Here is a 27,851-nt window from a genome sequence, read left to right on the forward strand (position 1 = left end):
TCAATTTGAAACCAAAATAAGAAAAAGTGAATCCATGGAGCTTTGCAAAGAACAAGTTGGCTCTACACGAACTAGAAAAGGTTTGAGTGGTGTTGTTGGAGCAACTGTCTAGTTTAAAAAAATGTTTTGCTTTGTTTTGGTAAGGAGAGAAGCTGAGGGAAGTAGGTCAGTCCCAGGTGACTTGGTTATTTTAATGTGAGGGTCAAACAAAGGGTCAGAATTAGTGACTTCATTTTAATTTTCTTTACACTCTTAGTCATCTTCTACTGACCCTATCGGTATCAGAAGCCAAAAGCTTGACAGGTACTTTTGTACTGTTTAAAGTCATAAATTTCCAGAGACTAGAACAATAATAACAATAATGATAATATGTAAATATTATATAGGACTTGCTTTGTGCCAGCCACTATTGCCAAATGCTTTACAATCATCATCTCATTTGATCCTCATAACAGCCGTAGGAAGTAGATGCTACTATTATCCCAGTTTTACAGATGAAGAAACTGAAGTAGATAGAGGTTAAGTAAGTGACTTACCCAGGGTCACACAGTTAGGCGTCATATTTGAACTCATGTCTCCCTGATTCCAATTGATACAATCTGATGCAGTGGCTACATTAGCTGAGTGGCATATCCAACAGTACCCACACTGAGGAAAATTCATGAAATTGCTAAGCGGTAGTAAATTGTTAGAAGACCTGGGTTCAAAGCTTGCCTCTAATACCTACTTACTGTGAGATTCCAAGCAAGTAGTTTGATGTTTCAGTGCCCTGAAGCAAGACTCTTAAATCCAGAAGTTATAACATGCAAGTAAGGCACCACTGAAGTCACACGTTCAGATTAAATTATGGTGGAATGAAAAGAACATTAAATTTTAAGTCTGAAGGTTTGGGGCGAGTCTTAGGTGTGGTCCTATTGACCTTGGCCAAGTTATTTCAACCTCTCTGAGCCTCTTTTGCCTCATCTGTAAAGTTGAGTTACTAATATTTATCCCCCTCCCAGATTGGTTGTGAAAATCTGTAAGTAAACACTGATTAAGCACCTACTATGTGCATGGCACTGTGCTAAACTCTGGGGATATAAGAAGAGCCAAAAGACCATCCCTGCACTTGAGGTGCCCACAAGCTATCAGAGATCATCATAATGTAATGAATTCAGAGCTGCCAGGATCCTTAGAAGTAATTGAGTCACACCCTTCCATTTTATAGATGAAGACACATGCAAGAATTGCCCAAAGGCATACAGATAGCAAATCAAAGAGCAGGGACTAAAACTTGTATCCTCTTACTCTCAATCCATTTCTCTCTCAACATTGTCATACTGCCCTCACCATGTGGTGTACTTTGCATAAATGTAAGCTGCTGCCATCATCACCATCATTATTCATTCTTTTAATAAAAGTCTGATGTTTAATTTATATATGACCCTGGGCAAGTCATCTATCCTCTGTCTCAGTCTTCTCATTTTTTAAAATGGGATGATAATAATAGTACCTATCTCATAGGGTTGTTGTGAAGATCAAATGAGATAATTATGTAAGATACTCAACAAACCTTAAAAGTATTCTCTCTCTCTCTCTCTCTCTCTCTCTCTCTCTTTCTCTCTCTCTCTCAACCCCCCTCTCTGTCTCTCTCTCCTTTCTCTTCCCCCCTCTCTGTCTCTCTGTCTGTCTGTCTCTGTCTCTCTCACATGTAAAAGGCATACATATGTTCTATTATTTTCATTATTCTTGATAATCCAGTTTTACTCCATTTCTTTGGCATAGCCAGCATGTTAAATGCTGAAAAACACTACATTTGTTAAATGCAAGAATGGACATGCTCATTAGAAGAAAAGTACTAGGGGCAGCCTGGTGGCTCAGTGGACACTTCTTAACTGTGTGACCCTGGGCAAGTCACTTAAGCCCCATTGCCTAGCCCTTACTGCTCTTCTGCCTTGGAACCAATAGGTAGTATTGATTCTAAGATGGAAGGTGAGGGTTTTAAAAAAGAAGAAGAAAGGTCTTTCTGCCTCTGGGATGAATAAATCCAATCACAGACTAGAGTTAAAGCAGAGTGCCTTCCAAGCGATAGATAGCCCATGTATCCAAGGGATTGAACGTGACATGTACTCCTTTCATGTACCCCAGCTTAGCATAAAATAAAACCTATTGCTTCCATTTAATGCCCTTTTATAGTTGGAGGAAGAATGATGGGGTATGGGGGATGTCTGTGGCATAAAGGGAGGGAAGCAGCTGAAGTAGAACTCGGGGCAGCCAATTGAAAATCTTGTTTTCTGTCCCTTTTCTCTTTTGTTTTTGTTTGTTTAGAGGGTGTAACAAAATAAAGTCCAAGGGCTCTCCCAGACGTTTCCGTGAAGTGCCTTCTTCTGGGGAGAGAGGAGAGAAGGGGAGCAGGTGAGGGAAGTGAAGCTCAGTGGGGAGTTTCAATTGCTGGGATGGGCTTTGGGAATTCCTTTTGTTTGTTTGTTGCAATGTGATGTGGCTGAACCCCTGAACAGCACCATGCTTAGCATCCCCCTGTTGTGAGCCAGAACTTCAGTCCCAGCAGCTTTGGAACAAATGAGATCTGTCTGACATTTCTCCCCCTAAACTGCTTACTTCAGTGAATGCATTTCTTCTGCCCCTTTTTTGTGGGGGGAGGGAGCAAAAGGGGAGGCATGGATTGGTGGGGAGGGATGTTTGCATCCTGTTTCTTGCCAGGTTTCAGGTATTTGCATGTCTTAGAAGTTTCCTTTAATCAAAATGATGCATGCATAAAGCTTGACCCTAGGAGAAATTCTCAAATGAATCTCTGAATGAAGTCAGCTAATAATTGGAGGGGAAAAGAGAATGAAATGGGGTCAGGAGGGGGGAAGGATGACCAAATGACGATACATCATCTGTATTCCAAAGAGAGGAATGAAATTTGAGGACTAGTGGATGTACTAGCTCAAGTGGCCATAACCAATCAATAAACCTTTGTTAGAAGTCAGGCACTGTGCTAGGCACTGGGGGCACCAGTGGAAAGAAAAATTAAACAGCCCCTGCCTCCAAGGAGCTTACATTTTGCCTTAATATCAGCCTGAAGATTTACTAGAAAAAAAAAATTCTCATTCTAGAATGCTACGATGGTCTCAATCACGATCATCCGAATGGAGCAATTAAAGTATTTAAAAAGAAAGGTTTAGTACAGATAACCTTAGAGAAATTCCATTTCTTATTAATAATCTAATTGGCCCACAAGGTTATAGTATGACAGGGTGAAAGTTAAACCTGAAGGATTTCTGTTAGCATTTGACAAAGGTCACAGCAGAATTTATCCATACATCGGGGCAAAAATGCAATGATTTCTTTACCTATTTGCTAAAAACAGGTCTATTTCTCTGACTTGCCCTAGTGGTTAGAAGGTATTCTGTGGAAGTTAAGGACTGATGCGTAAGTAAAAAGACTTATTTTCGTTTAAATGCTACAGGTAATGTCAGTTTCCTCCTAAGGCAATTAAAGAGAATGGAATTATCTCACCCCAAAACCCCATCTTTTATTTTTTTGAAGGATGCAGTCACCAATCCATTTCAGAATTCCATGAGTAAATCTCAAATGCAATTCCCTGAATAAATAACACAATCTCCAGGCTAGAAAGGACCTCTCTGGCCATCTAGTTTAACCACTTCCCAAACATCCCCCACGAATGTTTCCATTCAGCTTTTGCTCGGATACCGCTAGGAATGGAGAAGCTCACCACTTCCCAAGGCAGTCCTGTTCCACTTTTGGATGGTTCTAAGTGCTAGGAACTCTTGCCTTTGTCTCCTTACAACTTCTATCCTTTGCTCCACATGTGGCCCTGGAGGACCAAAGAGAATAAATCTAATAGCTCTTCCATGTGATAGATAGCCCATGTATCCAAGGGACTGAATGTGACAGCAGTCTTTCTGCATAGCTGAAATGCCTAATTCTTCAACAGGCTCTTCTAAAAAGAAGAGTGCCTGGCAGACTCAAACTTCTTAGAAAGCCAAACAAAATTTCCACAGTTGGGAATTCTAAAGGTCATTCGGTGCTTTTGCAATTCTTTGGTTATGGACTAGAATCTTAGGAGTAGATAACCCTGGAGGTCTCTTTCAGTCCTATGGTCTTGTGTTAGAATTCAGAGCCAAAGGGAATCTTCTGAGTCATCTCATCCATCTCTATCCTCTTGCATTTGAGTAACTGATTGTCAGAATGATAGTCATTCAGTTACTAAGTAGTGGAGTTAGGATTTGAACCCAGACCTCCTGACCAGACCAAATATTCTTTCCAATATGTCTTCAGATCTGCCTCTTCTTTTTATCTCCTGTTGCTCAGTTCCATTTAGGGACACGCTAAATGACTGTGTTAAGTATTAGGGATGCTAAAACAAGTCAAAAAGCAAGCCTTGCCTTAGCTGTTAAGGATTACGATGTGTCCCCAGATAAGTCAATCTGAAGTCATTTCTATAGGGACTGGGCACTAACTTCCAGGAAAATCAGGAGCAGCTTTCCATGAAAGAGAGACACAGAAGAGGATGACAGGATGCTGGGGCTTAGGGCACAAAAGGATTTTCAGCCCAGATCTTCCTGACTCCGACCTAGCACTATAACCCCTAAGGAGAACTGCCTCCTTTAAAGCAAATTGGTATTTAAGCCATCAACCACTCAGGACAATACTTGGAGGGTCTGAGAGATGATACAAGTAAATTTCTGAAGGAAAGTCTCTGAAGAAACCATGTTTATCTTCCGTGTCCTTCCACCCAGTTTGTAGTAAATAAGTTGTAAAGTCCCTTAGTTTGTTGTCATCATTCAGCAGAGTTTTTACATAGCTAATTCTGAAACAGCTGGCAAAACCCAGCGGAGATTCCCCAAAGCAAAATCTTTTATCCTCTCAATGCATTCAGTCCAGATGCTCACCATATTTGCAGCTAAACACAAATAAAGGAACAGCTCCTCCATCTCAGTGCCTCTGACGCTGTAACCTCTTCTACTCCCTAACAGCTGGAAGTGCAGGGAAGTGCAGGGAACACCCGTCCCGTGTTGCCAAGTGTAACATAAAACTCCCAGCAGTGGAACAACTGTGGCCTTGTCAAGAAGGTACTTTATGAAGTGGCCTTTGGACTGTTATCTCCTGGAAAGTGTGGCTTTGGCTTTGATCTTTCCAAGTTGTCTGCTGGAGTTTCCTAGCCGGCTTAATGTGTAGCAGAAGGACATTCTGTTCCTTTGGGAGCTCTTAGGGAAGGAGGGAGGTGTGTCGTTTGTTGGTATTTGGAGGGGAGGAACAATTATGGCAGGTAATTTGTGTCTCCCAGGACAGCTCTTGCCATCCAACTCTGACCTCCTTCTCCTGGCAGTAATAGGCAACGGATGGAGTTTCCCACCCAATTGAAACATGGAGATAACTGAATTTGTATTTTTCCCAGGTTCAAGTGCACAACTCTCTTCTCTCCCTCACCTCATTTGTCTTAAAGCTGAGTTTCTTCCTTACAAGCCAGAGAAGGGTCATAAGAGAAGGAGCCCAGCTCTTGACTCAAGTATGGGTCTCTGTTATTTTTACACAAGTAGAAAAAGGAGTTTGTAAAACAGCTTCTTAAAGATGCACTCTCTGATGAAGTGAGCCCGTCGTGAATCTTCTTACTTCGTGAATCATTGCCTCTCTTGATCTGTCTTCTATCAAAACCTCCATTTAGGGTTTAAGGTGTTTTAAGAGTTTTAAAGACTCAAACCCGTGGTTTGGTTTTTAATCTGAAACACATGACTGAAGGAAAATCTGCTAGTTACTTCATTGGTATTGAACAACGTATTTATTCATGAGATCATAGATCTGGCTCTAGGAGAGACTTTAGAGGCAATCTGTTTGGACAGCATTTTACGCATGAGGAAATTAAGGCACTGAGAGTTAAATAACTTGTCCAAAGTCAACAAGTAGTAAGTAACAGAGGTGATATCTCATCTGTGCTCCTCTGACTTCTCTGACATTATTTTTTCTACAACACTGTCCCAGCTAATTGCCTACTGTGCGCAGTCAGTCTACTGTGTGGCTACAGTTTTTGTCGTTATTGTTGAGTGGTTTCAATCATGTCTGACTCTTTGTGACCCCATTTGGGGTTCTTCTTGGCAATGATACTGGAGCAGTTTGCCATTTCCTATTCTAGCTCATTTTTTAGCTGAGGAAACTGAGGCAAACAGGTTCACCCAGCTAATATGTGTCTGCAGTTGGATTCAAACTCATGTCTTCCTGATTCCACGGCCAATACTCTCATCTACTGTACCACCTAAGTACCTAATAACTGGGTGGCAATTCTGGTTACTGAGCAATTAGAAATAAAAGGAAAAAAATAAGACATGACCTTTTCCTTCCCTGGACTTTTATCCAGTCAGGGAGCATATAACCATGTATGAACATGGATGGATACACACATGTATGGACACAAAGAATTCTTATTTCTTCAACTGTGTAATCTTGCTGTGGCTACTCCCTCTCACAGTGCAGCCCCAAACCCATTCGTTTCTTCTCATCGTGCCTGTCATTCTTCTTGTTATCCTTCCACAAATCCTCTGGTCAGCATGGTGAGAGCCTTCCTAGAAGGCTTTTAACCTTATGTGGCTACGAGAGTAGCTGTGATACCTCACTCCAACTATGTAGCCCATCACCTTTCTTTTCTAACCATACATTTCCTTTAAGTTATGCCTTATTTCCCTCCATGATGGTCTAGCACCCATTGTCATTGGCATGAGCCTCCTTGCTTATGTTGATCTTCAGACAGCCTGCCTCTGAACTCTGGACATTTTCCCTGACTCTTCCCCCATGCCTGGAATTCCATTCTGCTTCATTTCCACCCTCTTGCGTTTCCTGGTTTTCTTCAAGACTCAGCTTAAAATCCTACCTCCTGTGAGAAGTCCCTTAGTGCTAGTGCCTTCTCTCTGTCACACACACACACACACACACACACACACACACACACACACACACACACACCTTCTCTTATTTGTAGTTTAATGGTTTAATAGTTTAAATGGTGTCTCTTTTATTAAATGTAAGAGAACAAAGACTATCCTTTGCCTTTCTCTGCCTTTCTGGCACTTAACACAATGCCTGGCACATAAATGTTTTGATTCGTTGCTATTGAATATTATACTCCTTTTCCACGGGCTATCTTTGGCGAGATGCTTCAGCCCATTTGTGCTCATTATTTCGTCTCCCCGGTGCCCTTCAGGTTTCCCACAAGTTTGATGCTTTGGAGATGAGGATGTTCCCAGATTCATAGCCATGTGGTATCATCAGAAAAATATCAGTGTTGTTTTTTTTTAAGACAAGTTTTTCTTTCAGAAATCAGATGGAGATGTTTGAAAGGAATGTGGTGACTTTTCCCAAAAGCAGTCCAGCCTGCTCACTTCCTCTTATTCATTAGATAAGAGCTTTAGCCCTCAAAGGCTCCCTAGAAGCCATTGAATTCAGCCCTCTCATTTTACAGATAATGAAACTGAGGCCAGGAGAGGTTCCCAACTAGGGAAGAGAGGCTTCCAACTAGGAAGTAGCAGCATTGCATGGTCCCACGTCTTCCTGACTCCAGGTCCAGTCACAATTCAACTCTGGACAAAGCCTTTTGTCCATCTACACTATCAAAGGTATTGAAATTGGCAGGCTTAACTCAGTGGACTGTCCGACAGCAGACGTTCATTATCTGCTTGGTTTTCCCAGTGTAGAGTATTAGGTGGAATCCTTGAATGCTTTATGCATCTCATTAAGGAGGCTTTGTTTGAGGTCATTAAATACACTTTCCTGATCCTAGGTTCTGCCAACAAAAGTGTCTGGAGGACCTTATTACCTATATACTTATATTGCAAAATAAGTATGCCAAGTGCAGCAGAATAAATGCATAGAAAGAATGATTAAATGAATGAAGGACTATTCAATTATTCAGTTGAAATATCATTCAATGTTTCCTATGCATCAGACATTACTAAGATCTACAGATACAAAAATAAGCAAGCAGATCAATATTGCCCTCCAGGATCTTACTTCCTGAATGGAAAGAGCTAGAAATGAAAATGAGTCGTGGTTTGCGAAGAGCAGGGCTTAGTTCTAAGTAAAATCAAGAGAAAGCTTACCTCTGAGAGCCCCAGATGTGGAGTCTGTGATTGGCTAAAAGGGGAATGAGGACGATAATTTGAACGTAGCCCGCACAGTCTGGAAATATCAAAAGGCGTACCATGAGGGTTTCACAAAAGGAAAAGATCCCTTCTGATTGGATGGTGGAGTGGGGAGGAATATTACTGAATCAAGGTGGGAATCATAGAGGAGGTGGCATCCGAGCTGTTATCCTCATCAGTCATTAAACAAGCATTTATGAAACATTTACTTAAAACACCGATGTTCCAAAGAGAAAACAAAAACACACCCCAACGGCTTCCCGTCATTTCATAGTTCAGCCCATCGCCTCAGTCCCTCACTTTGTAACTCAGCCTGTGTTTCTAAATCATAGTGACATTTTCATCTTCCCATTTGTAAATGACTCCCATTAATACACAGCTTCCTTGGGCCAATCCACTCAGGAGAATAAATATTAATGAAATACCCGTGTGCGAGAGCACGTGTAAAAATGGGTTTGTTAGAGGCAGCGCTGTTGTCAACTGAAACGAGGGCACTATATAAATCAGTTGAGATGGTTTAATTAATATTCATCGGCATCCCCTATCCAACGGCCCCTTCCTGGACCGAAATTACAATTTGGAGACACACTTTGTTAGCCAACCAGTTCCTGGCCCAACGTGATGGCGGAACAATGGGGCTTAATTTGAAGTCGAAGGCTCGGGGCTTCTCATTTCCATTTATCCACACGCAGTGCCTGAGTTGGCCCAAGAAGAGAGAGGGGCTGCCTCATCTGGAGAGGGTGCCTCGCATTGTCACGGTAGCTGAGCACAGACCGTGTGTGTGTGTTTTCCAACAGACAAGGGAGTCAATTAAACACAGGAGATTGTCATATGTGTTGGTGGTGAGGGAAGGGAGTGGAAGTGACAGTTTATTGATACAAGTTGACGTTGACTATATCATGAACAAAAGCTGTTCCCAGTGCATGTACTTAGCTTTCATAAGTTATATTCTCTCGGCTTTAAAAAAAGAAAGAAAAAAAGAAAAAGAAAGAAAGGCTAGAATCTCAGCGTGGGCGCACGGGGGACACGCATCATCCAGAGTTCACTAGTCCTGTCTCCCCTCTTTTCACAACTGAAAGTCTTGGGAAGGCGGATGATTTGGCTCATCCGGGCTGAGAATAAATTGTCTCTCATTACCAGAAAGGATTCTCTATTTTCTGCTATTTTTAAAAGCACCTCCTCTCTGTTGTGTGCTGAGCTCTGCTTTGGCGATCAAATCAATTGACCAGTGAGCACTTAAGTGTGTGATAGTACCCCCAGCCTTGAGTCAGGAGCACTCGTCTTCTTGAGTTCAGTCCAGTCCCTGGCGTTTACTGGCTATATGTACCTGGCCAAGTCGCTTAACTTTGCCTCAGTTTCCCCATCTGTAAAATGGGCCGGAGAAGGAAATGGCAAACCCCTCCAGGATCTCCACCAAGAAAACCCCAAATGGAGTCACAGAGAGTCTGACTCGACTGAAAAGCAACTGAACGGCAACTGCTTTTTGCCGGTTGTTGTGCTGGGTATTAGAGATATAAAATTCATCCACGAGCATTTATTAATTGCTTACTTCATGCCCATGACTGAGGATATTGAGATATGAAAAACGAAACAGCCCCTTTCTTTCAGTAGATTATATTTCGTCAGGGGAGGGGGTGGAGGATTTAAATAGAATTTAAATATATAGAAAAAGAGGCAAAATAAACACGGGATACTTGGAAAGTCAATCACAAATAGTGGGATCAAGACACATCTCATGGAAGAGGCAGCATTTATGATAATACAACAGAATAATTGCTAATATTTAAATTAACACTCAACCCTGTCACATGGGTGCTTTTGTTTTCCCCATTTTACAGATGAGAAAATTGAAGCCCAGAAATGTTAGATGACTTGCCAAAAGTTACGCAGGGAGTCAGTGACAGAAGAGTGATTTGAACCCACTCCAGAGCCTGTTTTCTTTCCCTTCTGATGCTTCCCAAAAGGATAGACTCATTGGCCACTGAAAGCAAGGATGAAATATCTAAATATCATTGATTAAAATTCTAAAAGAGCTGTCCTTGAATGCCAGAATTCAGCTTCTAGAAACTGAAGTCAAGTGGGGTTTTCAGAAGTTCCAAGTAACCTGAAAGTCTTAAAGGGTCTGTTTCCTAAATACCGGCTCACCTCATCTCTCAACTTTCTCTGTCTCACTTATTGCTTCCATACTCTGAAGAAGACTCGATTGGTGATTTCTGCAAATTCTCTGACATGTTTTTTGAGTGGCTGCCTAGACTTTCTGCCCTCTGCTCTCTCCTCCTTTGCTGGGCTTGGGGGGAAAGGATCTTGCCTGGATTTCTTTCCCATAGTGCCTGCAGACTTTCAAAAGTCATCTTCCTCCAGGAATGTCTTGGAGTTGATTGAATGTTGGAAGGCAGAGCGTCCTTGTGCCTTTCCTAAGGGGCCACTGGAGAGTTTTGTTTTATCTTGTTCTATTTTGTTCTGGGCTCTATGAAACAACTGCATATCGCTAAGTCAGAGTGGAGGTGCGGCATGTGCTATTATGTGGGGTAGGGATGAAGGTTTGGCCAAGAAGATAGATTTCTATTGGCCCAGCTGTGTGTCAAAGAAAGAATATTTAGCTGTCAAATATATCAGGATATAATATATATTATACATAAGTATGTGTGTTTAAGGACATAGAAATCTTTTTTTTTAAACCCTTAGAATCAATCCTGTGGATTGACTCCAGGGCAAAAGAGCAGTAAAGGCTAGGCAGTGGAGGTTAAGTGACTTGACCAAGGTCACATAGCTAGAAAGTGTCTAAGGCCAGATTAAAGCCCAGGACCTCCAGTCTCTAGACCTGCCTCTCAATCCACTGAGCCACCCAGCTGCCCCTGATATCTTTTTTTTTAATAAGATTTTTTTAAACCTTTTGATTTTGTATCACCTGCATTTCCCAGTGAATTTCGGTCCCAACCCACTTCCAGAGAGCCATCCCTTTGAACAGGAATTCTTAACCTAGAGTCCAAGAAATTAGAAATATATATATGTAGGTATATACATATATATATATATATAATTGTATTCCAGTAAAATTTGTTTTCTTTGTAAGCACCTATATTTTATTTTATGCATTTTTCAACCTTATACTAAGAAGAGGATAAAGAGGCAGCTAAGTGGCTCAGTGGTTTGATGGCAGGGTCTAAGGATAGGAAGTCTTCTATTCATTTCTGGCCTCATATACTTCCTAGCTGCATGACCTTGGGCAAGTCATTTAATCCCCTTTGCCTAGCCCTTACTGCTCTTCAGCCTAGGAACCAATGTTGATTCTAAGACAAAAGATAAGATTTGTTTGTTTTTTTGTTTTAGGGGAGGGAGGAGAAGGGACTACTAGGTGGCTCAGTAGATAGGAAGCCAGGTCTAGAGATAGGAGATTCTTGGTTTAAATCTTAGACACTTCCTAATTGAGTGACCCTGGGCAAATCACTTAACCCCCACTGCATAGCCCTTATCACTCTTCTGCCTTGGAACCAATACTGAGTTTTGATTCTAAGACAGAAAGTAAGGATTTAAAAAGAGAGAGAGAGAGGAGAGAGTGAAGGGGAGGGAATAAAGGTGAGGCACAGTCCAAATGGATTCTAAAAATTGCTTTTAACTTTTTCCCCTGAGAAAATAGATAAAGAAGGAATGAAAAGTATAATATGGCCTCACAGGTCCTTCCCAGATCTGACTCTATGATCTCATGAAATATTAAAGTTGTGTTAGTGATTGAACTCTGATTTATCCAATTAAAAATGAACTTCCAATGTTAGAGACTCATGTCAGCTTCTTTTTTCGCTTGTATAAGCAAACTGTCATTCAAAAGAAAATCCTTCTAGGACTGATGGTTTTCTGTGTGCAGGTTTCCCCTTTGCTGCCAAAGATCACAGTTCCATCATACCTAGGTAGAGCGTCTTCCGGAGTTCTGGCCAAAAGAGCCAATTGCCCAGGGGCCAAACATCTGGTGGCAAGCTTCTCTGAAGTTGGCTAGGCTGGTGCTCCTACAATTATAAATAATAACCCATCACCAGGCATATCTTGAAAGCTTTCTAGCTCAATGGGATAAGCCAGATCCTAGATTCCACCAGCAGAGCCTCTGAGAACCCAGGACATATGACCTCCATAGTAGGGCATCTCAAGTAGGATTTCATTATAATTTAAGAAAATATCATCCTAAAAAATGTCCAGGTTTCCGAGTTAGATCCCATTTATTATTCAGAGAATCATAGATCTAGATCTGGAAAGGACCTTATATGCCATCAAGTCTTTTTAAACCCATCATTTTTAGATAAGGTCACTGAGGCCCAGAGAGGTTAAATCACTAGTCCTTGGTCTCCCAGCTCATATCTGAGGTGGGATCTGGATCGAGATATTCCTGACTCCAAATTTGGAAGTGTATATACTATACAACCCAGTTCCTGAATCTCTTTCATCCAAGAAAAGGTTTTCAGGTTAAGTTAGATGAGAGCAGCAGAATTCTGTTCCTGGTAACTTGTCCGAAACTAGAGTAGCTCCAGGCTTTCTCTATATCTCTAATCCCCTAAATCAGAAATCATTCAGCCAATCAACAAATGTTTATTAAGCACCTACTCTGTGCCAGGTCCTAGAGATTCAATGGCAAAAGTCCCAACAGTCCCTTTCCTGAAGGATCAAACAATTTAGCTGAAAAAAAGAACATGTACACTTATTGCCACATACAAAAGAGACACAAAATGGTTTGGAAAAGGACAGATGGAGCTGGCGGGCAGGGGAGGAAGAGAGGGGGGATAGGCAAAGTGCTTACATATCCTATACTTGAGCTGTACCTTCAGAGAAACCAGGAATTCTAAGAAATGGAGGTAAAGAGGGAATGAATAGTAGGCACAGAGGATGTCTAGTACAAAGATGTGGAGGTGAGAGATGAAGTAATAGCAAGGAGATAAGTTTGTATGGACCATAGTTTTTCTCTTTCTGACCACCATAGTTAAGCAGTTGGATGAGGTTGAAATTTATATTCCAAGTTATTGCTGGGATGAAATAATGACTTGCATTTTTATGGTAGTTTGAGGTTTACAAAGCATTTTCTTTATACAACCCTGTGAGGTCACTGCAAAGATTGTGATACCCATTTCTCAGATGATGAAATAGCTGCAGAGAGGGAAAGTGACTGGCTATAATCACAAGGCTAAGCTCTGAGGCAGGATTTCATCCCAAGTCCCCAAACTCCCAAGTACAATGCAACTATTGATAAAAATCAGTCAACAAACATTTCTTAAGCATTTGCAATGTGTCAGGCACTCTGCTAAGAGCTCAAGCCACATATAATAGCAAAATGAAAGGCAGTACTTGCCATCAAAGAGATTACACTAATGGCAGAGACAATGTCAGGATCTGGTACAAATAAGAAAATACAGAGGAAATAGAAACTAATCTCAATGGGGGGAGGCATTGGGAGGGAAGAAATCATAGGCATACAGCTTGAGTGGAAGCCTGTCATGAGGGGAAAAAGGAATTGTCCATTTTGGCTGACCCATTCAGTGCTTGGGGCAAGCTAGGTGATATATCGGACTTGGAATCATGAAGACTCCTTTTCATGAGTTCAAATCTGGCCTCAGACACTAACTGTGGGACCCTGAGCAAGTCTCTTAACCCTTTTCACCTCAGTTTCCTCATCTGTAAAATGAGCTGAAGAAAATAATAGCAAACCATTCTGGGATCTCTGCCAAGAAACCCCAAATGGGGACATGAAGAGTCAGACATGACTGAACAACAACACAGTTACTAAATCTTGAAGGAAGGATTTGAACCCAAGTCCATTGACTCCAGAACCCATTGCCCTTCTCCTGCATCGCTCTGCCTCCTGCTGTAATCCATTTATTTTTCTACAGAGCCTTGTGAAAATCTCATTGAAAAATTTGTAGCAATTGTGCATGTATCTCTTAGCACTCAAGGAAGAAGCTTTAAGGATTTGAGACAGTTGTAAAGGATATTTTGTCATTCATTACACTTTCCAGGGTGAAAATCATGTAACAATCACCCCCGCCCTCCCCAGTTGTGTAGCCAGTCATCCTCTCAATTCGTTGTTTCAGAGGAAGGAGGTTATAGGGTTCTATCCAGTTCTAATCCGCAGAGCACACTGTCCTCTGGGCTCCCGTCCATATGTGGCAGTTCTGTGTCTGCTATCTGAAGATCACATGGTTATTTTGCCCCTGGGAAAAGCCATAACAAAAACCTAACACATGGTTTAGAAGGGTATGATGTTCCCCCTGCAAATGGTTTTCTTTCAAAGATGACAGAGCCGTCAGTTCATACAGTTGTGAACTGTCATTCTTCCTGGCACAGATATTTGGGATATGGAGTCTGACCTTTCCCAGATGTGGACTTAACTGAGCCAGCCTCTAAGTGAGAAGTGGATGCAAGACTTTTCTCCTTAGTCAAGGATTTGTATTTTAGAAATCTTGGAGGTGGAACTATGAAGTTAAGACTCCACTTGGGTGGGGGGAGGAAGCTAACTTCCTTCAGCAACAGAAATTCATTTGGGGGACCCTGTGAGGACAGCTTGAGACAGCTGGGAGCCAAAACTGATGGTTGATGAACCATGTGAATTTCAGAGCTTATTTATTTATCAAAACCCTTACTTTCTCTCTTAGTAGCAAATCTTAGACAGAAGGGCAGCAAGAGCTAGGCAATCAGGGTTAAGTGACTTGTCCAGTGTCAGGAGGAAGTATCTAAGGCCAGATTTGAACCCAGGTCCTCCCAACAGCAGGCCTGGCTCTCTTTCCACCGAGCTACCAAGTGTCTCCCTAGAACTTCTTTAACAGATAAATTCTGTCTTGAATCTTGTTTGAAGCCTCCAGAAAAGTTTGAAAATGAGGGAGGAGGGGAGAAATGATCTTCTATGTTGAAAAGAACTCAATTAAAGGTAGAAAGAGGCTGTATTATGAGAGTGGCCCCAGGTAATTCAGTCTTAATCAGTCATTCATCAACCAGCACTTATAAAATGCCTACTATGTGCCAAGCACCAGAGATAGAAAGATAATAAATGAAGCAGTCCCTATTTGCACGGAGTATGCAGTCTCCCAAAAAGAAAAGCGTATAATAATTGCAAAATAGTTAAACAGAAGCTAGTCTGGCCTTTACAGCTGCCATTCTGGTCAGGCACTGTCCTTGGTGCTGAGAATCCAGATAGAAATGAATCGGTCCCTCTTCTCAAGTTGCTTGGGGTCTACTGGCAGGAAAACATAGAATCAAGAAACAAAGGAAGCTTGCTCCTCTTTCCATGGGATTTCAGATGAATTTGCTCAGTAGGAAGTTGGATAAACATCAGAGCCCATTTGGTGAGTTTCATATTCAGATGTATTTCTGCTTCTAGGCTTATTCAATTTTCTGGCCAGAGTGTACAGTATCCAAAATAATAAATCAGCAAGCATTTTGAAGTGCCTACTGTGGGCACATGTTAGAGACTGTGCTAAGCTTTAAGCAGTGGGTTTTTGGCTCTATGATTTTCTGGATTTAGGAAGCTCCCAGGAAAGAAACTTTCTCTATACCACTACAAGTGAGCACTCCCTCTCTAACTCAGAGTCTGAAAGAGTTGCATGTAGGGCACTAAGAGGTTAAATAAGACCCCAGTTCACACAGCCAGTACATGTCAGAGGTAAAATCTGAACTCATATCTTCCTGACTCTAAGACTCATGCTGAGAAAAGAAAGACAGAAATTAAGTAAGCCCTGCCCTCCAGGAGCTTAAATTCTCTCTTACAAAAAAGAGGAAATTTTTCATTTTTAAAAAAATGACAGATGGTTCCTGTAGAAACTGATTTTTCTTCCCTTCCCAGTTCTGGAAGAATAGTCTTGTGCTTCTTTGTCAGGCAGGTGTCTGGCATGTTTGGCATGCCAAATCACCCTAATGGGCTCCCTGGCAGACAAGTTCTTTCCTCAAAGTGCTTAACTGTGAGATTGGTTAAGGACACTCTCTGAAAATAGTCTCTGCTTTTAAAGAAAGAATAGGAGAAAAAAAACCCAACCTCCCACTGTGAAAGACAGTCTTTTCTGATTGCATGCTGTTCTGCTAGTCCTATGGAAAGCTCAGATCACATAACCTGCATGACTTCCAGGGCTCCCAGTGCCCACAGAGACCTGTGTGAAGCTAGAGAAGTTGTTTGATTTTTTTTCATTTTCCAGCTTCTGACTTCAGAGCATCAGGATATGTGTGAAGTGCCAAACAGGGAAATTCAGGTTACTTTTGATTCTAATCCTCTCAAGAAACCCCCCAATAAAAGGAAAAGGAAAAAAAGAAGCAGGAAAGTTTGCTCATTATGGCTCTTGGGGCTAATAAAAGCAAAGTTTTTGAGACTAAATCTATTCTGAATGAACAGGATGCTCATGACCCAAAGGGCCATCTGGACCCTGCTGCCACATGCATCATTGGGGGGACCTCAGAAGGATGTTCTTCCTGGAAGGTTCTGGCTATTGTTCTGAGGCCCCTGACAACTGCTCAGGGACCCTTCCCCATCCACAATAGCCACTCCCAGGAAGGGAGGCTCATTAAATATTCACTTGGTACTCCCAGCAGCTCATTAAGGCAGCAATGGGCAGTGACGCGGATGTTGGAAAGCCCAGTCTCAGCCAGCATCAGCGAGCACAGGCTTCTTGGAGCTCTCAGAGCTTTGCGGTTCAGTGCCTGTCCTAGGATGACCAGTGCTTGCTCTCTGCTATGCCTTACATACAGGTAAAAAAAAAATTAAACCAGCAGACAGGCCACTGGAACTCAAGCAGATTTAAGCTCTTAATCCAGATAGGTCCAGTCTGGCTACCTTTTTTTGTTGCTGGTAGTTGCTAATTGGCTTCTCCCTTGGCGATTTTTTTTATACCTATTAGAATCCTTTCTATAGCTTTGGGGACCCATATCAATTGAGAGGAAAGGATGAGTGAGAGAAGTCATTCTATTTGAGAATGGTTTGGGAAGCTTTGGTGGTATGACGTCTGTATAGAATCTCAAAGTTAAACCCATAGGGGTATCTTCTCTCTATTTCTCCATTTGTGCAGTAAGACTTTTATTCATGGAATGTGTGTGTGTGTGTGTGTGTGTGTGTGTGTGTGTGTGTGTGTGTGTGTGAGAGAGAGAGAGAGAGAGAGAGAGAGAGAGGGAGAGAGAGAGATCTTCTCTAAAACTGACTACTTAAATTTTCCCTTTAACAAATAAGTTGGATAATGTATACCTAAAAATGTCTGTGTTCTCTGGAAAGGTAAAATATTTTTTCTGAAAGACTGGAGGGTAGGCATTATTAAAAGCCACTGGGTTTTCTCCACCCCCAACCCCCAACTAGATTAGTTATCAAATGATAGATGACATGTAAAAGTGGAGAAATAGGAATTTTCCTGGGAGATCATAAAAATGGAAAAAGCAATCTCGACTTACTTCCTTTCCCATTGGATTTCATAGTTTGTGTGTTTTTCTTTTACCTTCACAGAAAGTGTTTCCAAACGGCTCATTTTTATGTGGAAGATAGCAGCTCCCCCCGGGTGGTCCCTAATGAAAGCATTCCTATCATCCCTATTCCAGGTAAGTCAGGCCTCTCTTCTTTCTAGTGTTTTTTTTTTCAGTGTAAATGCTGTTCTTCTACTATGTCTTCCTGCCTTAACAAAATATTGTCTTTTATGTAACCTTTATGAGATTGTCTTGCTTGGGCTGTTCTTAATTCAGGACAGTTTAGTGAAATCCCATCATAATGGCAGTGATCTCAGCCCTATTCTTCTCTGCCAGCTAAGTTCAGTTCTGTACCTACTACATATTTGGACCCCCTGAAATAGAACAGAAAGGCAGAGCCAGTTATCAGCTCTGGATTCAGGAATGAAGGAAGAAATGATAGAAAGACAAGAGTGCCTAGTGTATTGAGAGTCTAACTCATCAGCCCATACCATGGCTGGATTTATTTATGATTTTTTTCTGGCCTAGGATTCTCTCCTAAGATTGTGTCCTGCTAGGAAGTACGGTGGAAAGAGTACTAAATTTGGAGTCACAAGACTTGAATTCAAATCCTAGCTTTCCTTAAACGAGGCAATTAAATTCTCTGTATCTTAGTTTCCTCAAATATAAAATGAGATTATTATACTAGATGAACTTGATAGACCTTCCAGGTCTAAAGCTATGATACTATGATTCATTAATCAGAAAGTAACTAATTGATCTCAGAGAACTAGCATTGATTCTTGAAACATCTGTGTTGCCAAATCCTATGTAAAATAAAATGCATTTGTCTCTTAACTTGGGCAAAATCAAATAAAGTCATGTATTTAAAGCTCTCTGCAAGCCTTGAAGCACCCTATAAACATTAGTTATTAATATAATAGTGATAATATTAGTAGCTCATCTTTAGAGTACTTACAGTTAGAAAAGTAGTTTTCTTGGGCAAGTACTTATAGTTAGAAAAGGAGTTTTCTTGGGTAAGTCATTTAACCTTCCTCAGTTTTCTCATGAATAAAATGAAGAGATTGGAATACATGGTTTCTGAGTGCTCTTTTAGCTCTTATCCCACTATCCAGTGGTCATCACAGTGACCTTGTAAAGGTAGAGAGGTAATTATTGTCTCTTAGAAAGAAAGACGCTAAGTTCATGGCAGTTAAATGTATTGTCCATGGACAGCCCTGCTAGTACCAAAAATAGTACAATGAGCCCAGTGCCCTTTCTGCCCCTTCCATGCTATCCAAAGAAAGAAAAGTGATCCATTAAATTGGGGGTCTTGAAGGGAAGATTGGCCCTAGTTAATCCTTCTAAATACCACACTATTTTTGGTAGCAAAAGATGGGCCAAAAGATAGTGCCAATATTGGATATTATTCCCAACATTCTACTGTGGAAGCCAAGCTCTGATGCTTCTTGCTTTGAATCAATTGTGTTGGCCCAAGATATGATAGCCTCAGAATTGTAATAAATTTTCTTTTGACAGAATAGAAATGTGGCATGTTTTTGTACCTCCCTTAAGCCTAGGGACTTCTTTTCTTTTCATTTGGAAAGCAATGAGTCTTCCTAAATATTTTAAAAGTACAATACCATTCAGTGTCCCAAGGTTCTCAAAGGTTCCATTAGGCATCAACTCCATTGGAAATCTTTTACAACAGTGGTTTGAGGGGATACCCATACTATACACCAGCTGTGTCAAACTCAAATAAAAACAAGGGTCACTGATTCACACATAAGCCTCCCTCTGGATCACAGCTTGACTTCATTTTTGGTTTGTTTGGGGTTTTTTTAACCTTTACCTTCCATCTTAGAGTCAATGTTGTGTTTAGGTTCCAAGGTAGAAGAGCAATAAGGAATAGGCAATGGCAGTTAAGTGATTTGCCCAGGGTTTCACAGCTAGGAAGAATCTGAAGCTAGGTTTGGACTTAGGACCTCCCATCTCTAGTCCTGGATCTCAGTCCCCTGACTTAGCTGCCTAGCCGCCCCCTTGACTTGGTTTTCAAATGTAATGTTATCAATATTTTATCATATTTTTATGTATTTTGTTCAAAATTTCCCAATTACATTATAATCTGGTTCAGGCCCCATTTACTAGTGAGCCATGTGTTTGACATTTCTGCTATAGACAATTACACTAGGCTTGTTTTATCTGTGTTTGAGGGGGGACATGTTTTGCCCCTCTGGCATATCCAAATATACTCATTAATGTTAAAATGCCATTCAATCAAAAGTCGTAAATTTGCCTTTTTTGTCACCGATCTTTGCTAGGCAGAACCAGGGTAAGTGGCAGACATCTGCCACTGACCACATAACCATTTGGTCATTATTTTAGCTGTTAAACAGGATCCACACAAATAGGATTTAGTTTTTGTCCCCTACAATCCTTGCTATTAATCTAGTCTTTGAAACTTGTTAGAAGAAATCCCCCCTTTTTTATGACAACTGGGAAAAAACACAGTGAGAATCTTATCCAAAGACACATGGAGTAAATATTTATTTTACTGGAATATCTTTCTATGAATGAATGAAATGAATGAATAATTCATTTTCATGTAATGAAGTAATGAAGTAATTTTCATGAAATGAGTAATGAAGAAAAAGTATGCCAACTTTCTTGATGATGCCCCTCCATGGAATATTCTTTAATATTCACCTGCCACAACTGTAGATCATTCCTCTATGCTGGTGAAATATGTTAAAAAATAAATGATAGAATCATCCTATGATTGTTAAGTTTAATTTAGTTTCTGCAATTTGAGTAGAAAATAGATCTTTGTTCGGAATCTGTAATTTTTTTTTTTACTAGATAAGAATTATCTTAACTACTTTTCAGGTTCTTGAGAGAAGTTCAGAAAACAAAAAATCCTAGATTAGGGACTGGAAAGGACCTTTCAAGTCATCTAGTCCAACTCTTTCATTTTACATATGGGGAAACTGAGGTCCAAATGGCTTCACCAAGTTCACACAAATAATAAGCAACAGAGATATTCACTACAGCTTGACTGTTGAATTTGATTCTGCTAATTTGACCCAGACATTTCTGTAAAACATATTAAGACTTCAAGAGCTTTAAAAGTATTTTTACTAGGGCAGTGAGATAGTTCATTGGATAGAGAGCCAGACCTAGACACAAGAGGTCTTGGGTTCAAATATGCCCTCAGATTCTTCCTAGCTATGTGACCCTGGGCAAGTCACTTAACCTCCATTGTCTAGCCCTTGCTACTCTTCTGCCTTGGAACCAATACTTAGTATTGATTCTAAGCTAAAAGGTAAGAGTTTTTTTTGTTGTTGTTTAAATATTATTATCCCTGTTTAACAGATGAGAAAATAAAAACTTAGAAGTTAGATGACTTGCACACAATCATTCAGCTAACTTTCCTCTTTGTAAGGTGTTAATAGAATCCACAGAAAATAATTTCAGGAATTTCTACAATCTTTTCATCAGCCCATAGAAGACCATATTAAATGTAAGATAGTATTTTTGGGAGATCTCCTTAAATATACATTAAACTTAAATTTTTCCTGGTCTACCATGGATAATGTTTTGTGTAGAAGTAACACTGGACTTTGGTTCTAGTTCTGAGCCTTCCATCAATAAGCTCTGTGACTTTAGACAAGTCATTTCTGACTCTGGGACTCAGATTGCTCATCTATAAAACTGGAGGGATTGGGCCATAAATCTCAAATTGATCCATGGATACGCCTTATTTTGCATAGTAGCAGCTGTGTCCCTGACAAGGGCTTTCAATCATTTTTGTGAATGGAATTTTAAATGGCGCCTGGGGAGTTTCCTATTTAAAAGAACCCTGTGGCGAATCCTTTGTAATGACTTGTGATTCCCTAATTTATCCAAAGTCAAATTTTCTGATACTGAGTCAACTCAACACAGACACAGTTGTGGAAATAAACTTGCCATTAATCCTTGACTAGGAAATACTGAGGAAAGAGTCCCATCAAATGACCTTCTTGGCATCAGAATAAACCCACATTCTAGACTCAGAAATCTCTATTTCTTTAAAAAACAGATAGGGTCTTGTTTATTTTTTCATTTTTTCTCCTAATAATATCATTTATTGCAATCATCCTGCTATCTTCTGCCCTAATAAGATCCCATTAAAGGATCTTGTGTTTAGTTCTGGACCTCACATTTTCAAAAGTCCATCCCTAAAATGAAAAGAATACGGAGAAGGGCAATGAGATTGGTGAAGGTACCACCCCAAGATGATGCCGTCTGAGGATCAGGAAAACTGTTGTTTTTGTGTTTCTGTCCTCAGTGCTCAGCATAGTACCTGGCACATCAAAATATAATTAATTAATGCTTATTGATTGATTGTTGTTCATTCACAAGACCTGTCCTGGGCCCCTCAATGTTCTTCCACTGGCCATTTCTCCTGTATCAAAAACAACATCACCCCCAATAATTTTAATCATCATTATCATAGTCCTTCATTTTGAGGGAAAACTCTTTAGCCTACCCATTCCTCCTGGAGGAGAAGATAGAACTGGCCCATGTGGACAAGATGGCCTTTTTTTAAATGCTTTCAAAAGAAATGAGTACACTATCACTCAACCGTGGTATATCAGACATTATTGTAGTTGGAATGTATGAACTATTAGTTCTAATCTGGAAAGATAAAGGACAAAAGGAAATCATTTGATCATGCTGAACTTTAGAGTAGACTGAACCCAATCAGCCATGTTGAGCTTGGTAGATTCTCATGAAGAAAGTCTTAAATTTAGGGATAGCCTCTTCATGTTCAAGTCTTTTCTCGCAGATAGCAAGTGTCTATTAAGAGTCAATAAACTGGGGCAGCTGGGTAGCTCAGTGGATTGAGAGCCAGGCCTAGAGACAGGAGGTCCTAGGTTCAAACCCGGCCTCAGACACTTCCCAGCTGGGTGACCCTGGGCAAGTCACTTGACCCCCACTGCCCACCCTTACCACTCTTCCACCTATGAGACAATACACCGAAATTAAGGGTTTAAAAAAAAAAAGAGTCAATAAACATTCTTTAAGGCTTCCTATATGCCCAGCACTCTGTTATGTGCTGGGGATAAGATAAGAAATAATGGAAGGTGGTAACCTCCAAGACTCTCCTGCCTGGGTGTGCTTCCCTTCCACTTGAATTAGGAGAGAGACATCTTTAGATTTCTAGTCCTTTATTTAGAATTACACATTTATCTAATGTCCAACTTAGATATATCCTTGACCTGGTTAGATTTTTGAGGTGGCCACTTAAAAAAATCATTATCTCTTTATCATTTATCACCTACTTTATTTGTTTTTATTTGGGATTTTATTCAGGGATTGAGATTTTATTTGTTTAATTTTGTGCAGCTAGAAGTCTACTACCATAGAAAGTCGTTCCGACAATCAAGACAAATCAGTGTCTGGAATTTCATCTTACAAAATTTCCTAGACTGTCGTAAAGTTTAAAGGTCTTTATGAGTTCAAAAAGCCAGAATTTATCAAGGACAGGTCTTGAATACCATACTATTTCTCTTTTCCATCTGACTCTTTCTCTTTCTCACTCTTCCTGTACACACATATAATATATGTAAATATACATACATACACATATACACACATGTATTTGGGTATTATATATTTATGTACATATATTTATGTGTACAAACACATTTTATATCATTATATAGAGATCCACAAATAATGTTAGTGTTATAATGAACATTCTTTGATATTTTCAATGTATAAATTTTTTATGAAGACATCTGTCATATAACATTCTCTTTTTCAAACTCAGAAATGAGTCCCATTCAGAAATCTGTCATAAAATTGTTCTGGCCCTAAAAGTGTAGACCATGAAAAAAAAAAAAAAAGACCCTACTTCCCTTGTCACAATATCAAGAGTTCTTAGAAATGACTTCTTTCTAAAGAGATGAAAAGTTAATTTCCCAATAAAAATGGTTCCAAGAAAAATTTACTTGTTCATTGATGGGCCACAAATCAGCCAGAACTTCCTCTCCTGCTTCATGGGCACTCGGCAGTTAAAATGCATCCTGACAGTTTGAAGGTTACTGCCTTTACTAGGGTGCCAGCCTGGGAAAGGATCTAAAATATGCCATTTTGAACCCTTGGGATTTAACCAACCTAGCTGGCATATTTTATTCATACAGAGATGATCTCTAGAGGAGACTCAGTCTTTTGACAATTGTCAAGCCCATTCTTTACCGATTTTATTGTGTCGTAAATGAAAAGAGATTTTTATGGCAAGAAATAAAATATCTGAGTCTTTGTGTTCTGCCTGTATTGTGTGAATTGGGCTAAAGAGAATCTACTTTCTCCTTCCTAATGGAGGTGCTAATGCCTTCCTTGATGGCACACAATTATTTCAAATTCATAAGAAACTTTTATTAGTTCTCTTTCTTGGACACAAAAATATGTACTATCTTGACAGAGACTTGAAATTTCTCCATCAACCATGATTAGATTGGGAAAGCATAGCCAGAAGAAAAGTTCTCCCAGTGCCTGGTTTGCCAGATATTTTAAGCCATTTATTATTGGGGAGTTAGTAATAAGTTAGTAACAATAGTAATGAATAATAAGTTAGTAATAAGTAATAAGTTCTTCTCCCTCCCCAGCTTTTTGCCTGTCCCTTCCCTAGCTCCTCTTTCTCCTTGTGCCCCCATCTGTGAATTTTCCCTGAAGCATAATCTTTGACCTTCTATATCAATAACAACAAGCATTTTTAGAGGACTTTAAGGTTCTAGAAGCACTGTATAAATGTGAAATAGGCAACATTATCATCCCCATTTTATAGCTGAGGAAACTGAGGCTGAGATAAATTACAGTTTGCCAGTATCACGTAGCTAATAAATATATAAGGCAGGATTTAAACTTAGGTCTTCTTGACTCCAGGTTCCAATACCACCTTCAGTGGTTAGATCTATTTGACTACTTTATAAAAGACACTTTGGCAGCAGGATCACCCAGGGCTGAGGCCGGCAAACAACCATTTCTAGAGGGAAGGCCACCAAAGCCAGTGGAATTCCTTTATCTTGATGGTTAGTTGTGTTGCATAAAGACATTTGGAAATTAAACCTATTTCTGGCTGTGCTGTCCTAGGCTTCCCTTAGAGTTCTAAACTATAATGATAACATGCACTTCTGTAGCACATTTTATGGTTCATAATATATTTGATATTTCTTATGTCATGTAGACCTTGTAAGGTGGGTAGTAAACCTTTTTCCATCCTTAAAAGAACACTAAGAATTAAGAAGGAGAAATGATTGATCCAAGTTCATCAGTTTATAGCTTTAGAACTAGAAGAAGTCTTAGAGATCATCCCCTCCATGATGAGGAAACTGGGGTCTCAGAGAGGTTAGACACCTTGCCATGGTCATAGAGGTCCTAAGTATCAGAAGCAACTGTAGCCCTAAATATGATAAGGAGACGTAAGCCTTCCTCTAAACCTTTGGTCTTCCTTGGTTCTGCCACTCAAAATGCCATCAGTGGCACAGTTCCTACCAGGGTTTAAATCCTGCCTCCAACTATAAGTATATGACCATAAGAAGGTCATATCCTTTTTCTAAGCCTCAGTTTCTTTATCTGTAAAATGAGAGAATTCACTCAAATGGCCTCCAAGTTCCCTTCCAGTGTCAATGCTAGGATCTAGTCATACTATGACTTTATATTCTCCACATCCAACTATTCTACTGCTTGGCATCAAATAGGGGCTTAAGTAAATGCTTTTTGATTGATTGATAATGCATATAAAAAGTACAAATGTTTAAAGCACCATGTAAATTACAGAGATGACAATTACCAAGCATAATTTAACTTTTTCTGTTCACTCATTTTGGGAAGGTAGCAAACCTATGATTTTATCCATAGAAGGAACTCTCAGGAAGAAAATTCCCAGAATTAATACCAGCTGGCACCTGCTCTGCATCTTTCAATCCTAGAGCTATCTGGGGCAGTGTGAAGTTATGTAACTTGCCCAGGGTTACACAGTCAGTCTGCATCAGAAGCAGGACTTGAACCCATATCTTCCTGACACCAAACCCCATCAATGCGCCCATCATTGGTCACATTCTTTATTGGATTGTACTTTAATGTTACCATGAAGCCTACACAACTTTTTTAAGGTGGAATGAGTTTCCAGAATGGGGAGGTTTCTGAAGCATTCCAGAGAAAGGCTAGAGTCAGGAGTGCAGTCTTCGATGATGTTTTTGGATCAAATGAATGCTCTGTCTCAGAATTTGGACAATCTTGTCACTGCCTTGTGAATAAGCTAGAATGATTCTTGCCTCCATCCATGGCCCATGGCACTCTCCTTGCCTTCTCCCCAGTGCCAATCTGAGACCTACCTATTCTTCATGACCCAGCTCCACTTAGCCTTCTGCAAGCACACCAGTTTTCATTGGCTGGAGGTTAATGTCTGTAACACACAATTTAGCACTTCATTTGGTACCATCTTATTTGCTTCTTCATGTGTGTTAATCTCATCTCTCCTATTCAATTGTAAATTCCTTGAGGGCAGGGATTAGAGAACATCCCTTTTTCTATATCACCTAGATCAAGGCTCAATGTCCTGTGGGCAATTGAATGAATATTTATTGGGTGGATCCAGAGATGATTGGATCTATTAGTAATATCCAATAGTCAATGCCAGATAATATTTAAAAATTTCTTCACTCTCCCATGTCAGTGGTAGATAGATAATAGAGCATTTGTTATGTGATAGATTCTGGGGAGACAAATAGAAAACAAGTAAGCAAGCCCCTGCCAGGTTCTAAGAGTAGATGGCAACACGGAGGGGAGCCGGCAGTTGGGTGGGCAAGAAGGACAGGTTTCTATTCTGACTGGTTCTGAGCAAAATAAGATAAAGTTCACCTTTCACAGTCCTATGTCCAAGGGGTGGAAACTAAAATTCTGGGTCAGGGAGGGGGTGGGAAATGGGAATGAGGAGCCCAATTCATCTGCTATTAACTTTTATCTAGGCACCCAAATAAGAGGTTAAGTCCTTGAGATTGGGATCTCACGTGTAGTTTTAAAACCTAAATTAGGATACAGGCCAAAACTATATCCTTATAGGATAGGCCTTGAAGACTGAGAAAGGGAAAAGATTCCAGAGGAAGGTGGCTAATCGCTCCAAGATTTACCAGGTTAAAAACCAACCTATAATGGACTATATTCACTGCCCGCCCTTCTTTTGTATTTGTAATACCTCAAAGTCATTTTGTTTCTGGCTTATTTTAAGAGAATACAACCAAAAGAATATCTACTGGGCAGCTCTTGGAGTTTCTAATGAGACACCAGATTTCAGTCATCTTTCCAGAAGCTAAAAAAATGGGGTAGCTTCTGAATTCCATTCACTTTGATGGAAAGCGGGAATACAGAATTGTCCGATGAGTGATGTTAGTCAATAAAGATTTTTTTTTCTCTAGGCAGCTTTTAACTTCCAATATGCTGTCTCATTGTTGGCTTCTGGGAGTCTTGAAAGGCATATAGTTTAAGTCTTCCTTTGGTAAAAATGTAGTGTTTTGAAATGAGGCCATTGTTTAGCAAATTTCAGTAACAGAAGAACAGGAGTTTCTATTCCTGATTTGTAGCACTAGATTGATCAGAATGGTCAGCTGAGCAGCACATTTTAAGAAGGAGATTGACAAGCTATAAACCGGATATCACCGGATAACGGTGAGCAGGGACAGAAGAATCCAATTCAGTTCAATAGGCATTAAAACTAAATTCCTATTACATAAAAGTAGAAAGAAAGGTGGATAGAGTGCCAGGCCTGGAGTCGGGAAGACTCATCTTCCTGAGTTCAAATCTGGCCTCAGAAATTTATTAGCTGTGTGACCCTGGGCAAGTCACTTAATTCTATCTGCCTCAGTTATTTCATCTATAAAATGAGCAGGAAATGGCAAACCATTCCATTATCTTTGCCAAAAATGTCTCAAATGAGGTCACAATGAGTTGGACACGACTGAAATGACTGAACAACAAAAATTACATTAAAAAAACACTGTTCTGGATCCTAAAAATGCAAGAGAGAAAGGAAATACTCTACTCCTTGCCATTTAGGTACTCACATTATCAAGAGAGAATACAACACTGAATAAGAAACGTATATATCAAGTAATTTGAAGGAGAGACAGAGGGATGGGGGAGAATGGGAGGAGGGACAGAGACAGAGAAAGGGACAGAGACAGAAAGAGAGAGAAGAAAGAAAGAAAGAAAGAAAGAAAGAAAGAAAGAAAGAAAGAAAGAAAGAAAGAAAGAAAGAAAGAAAGAAAGAAAGAAAGAAAGAAAGAAAGA

General features: G+C 40.2%; 1 protein-coding gene across 1 annotated transcript in view; it reads left to right on the forward strand.

The window, feature by feature from the left end:
* The window catches only part of PTPRG (protein tyrosine phosphatase receptor type G), an 816,071-nt gene that overhangs the window by 730,447 nt on the left and 57,773 nt on the right, over positions 1 to 27,851 (forward strand). The window contains exons 14-16 of the mRNA XM_044675683.1: positions 2,308 to 2,394; positions 17,584 to 17,675; positions 19,841 to 19,851. Coding sequence (XP_044531618.1) covers positions 2,308 to 2,394; positions 17,584 to 17,675; positions 19,841 to 19,851 — 190 coding nt within the window. The remainder of the gene's footprint in view (positions 1 to 2,307; positions 2,395 to 17,583; positions 17,676 to 19,840; positions 19,852 to 27,851) is intronic.

Source organism: Gracilinanus agilis, chromosome 1 (assembly GCF_016433145.1).
Source record: "Gracilinanus agilis isolate LMUSP501 chromosome 1, AgileGrace, whole genome shotgun sequence".
In the NCBI taxonomy this organism is placed as follows: domain Eukaryota; kingdom Metazoa; phylum Chordata; class Mammalia; order Didelphimorphia; family Didelphidae; genus Gracilinanus; species Gracilinanus agilis.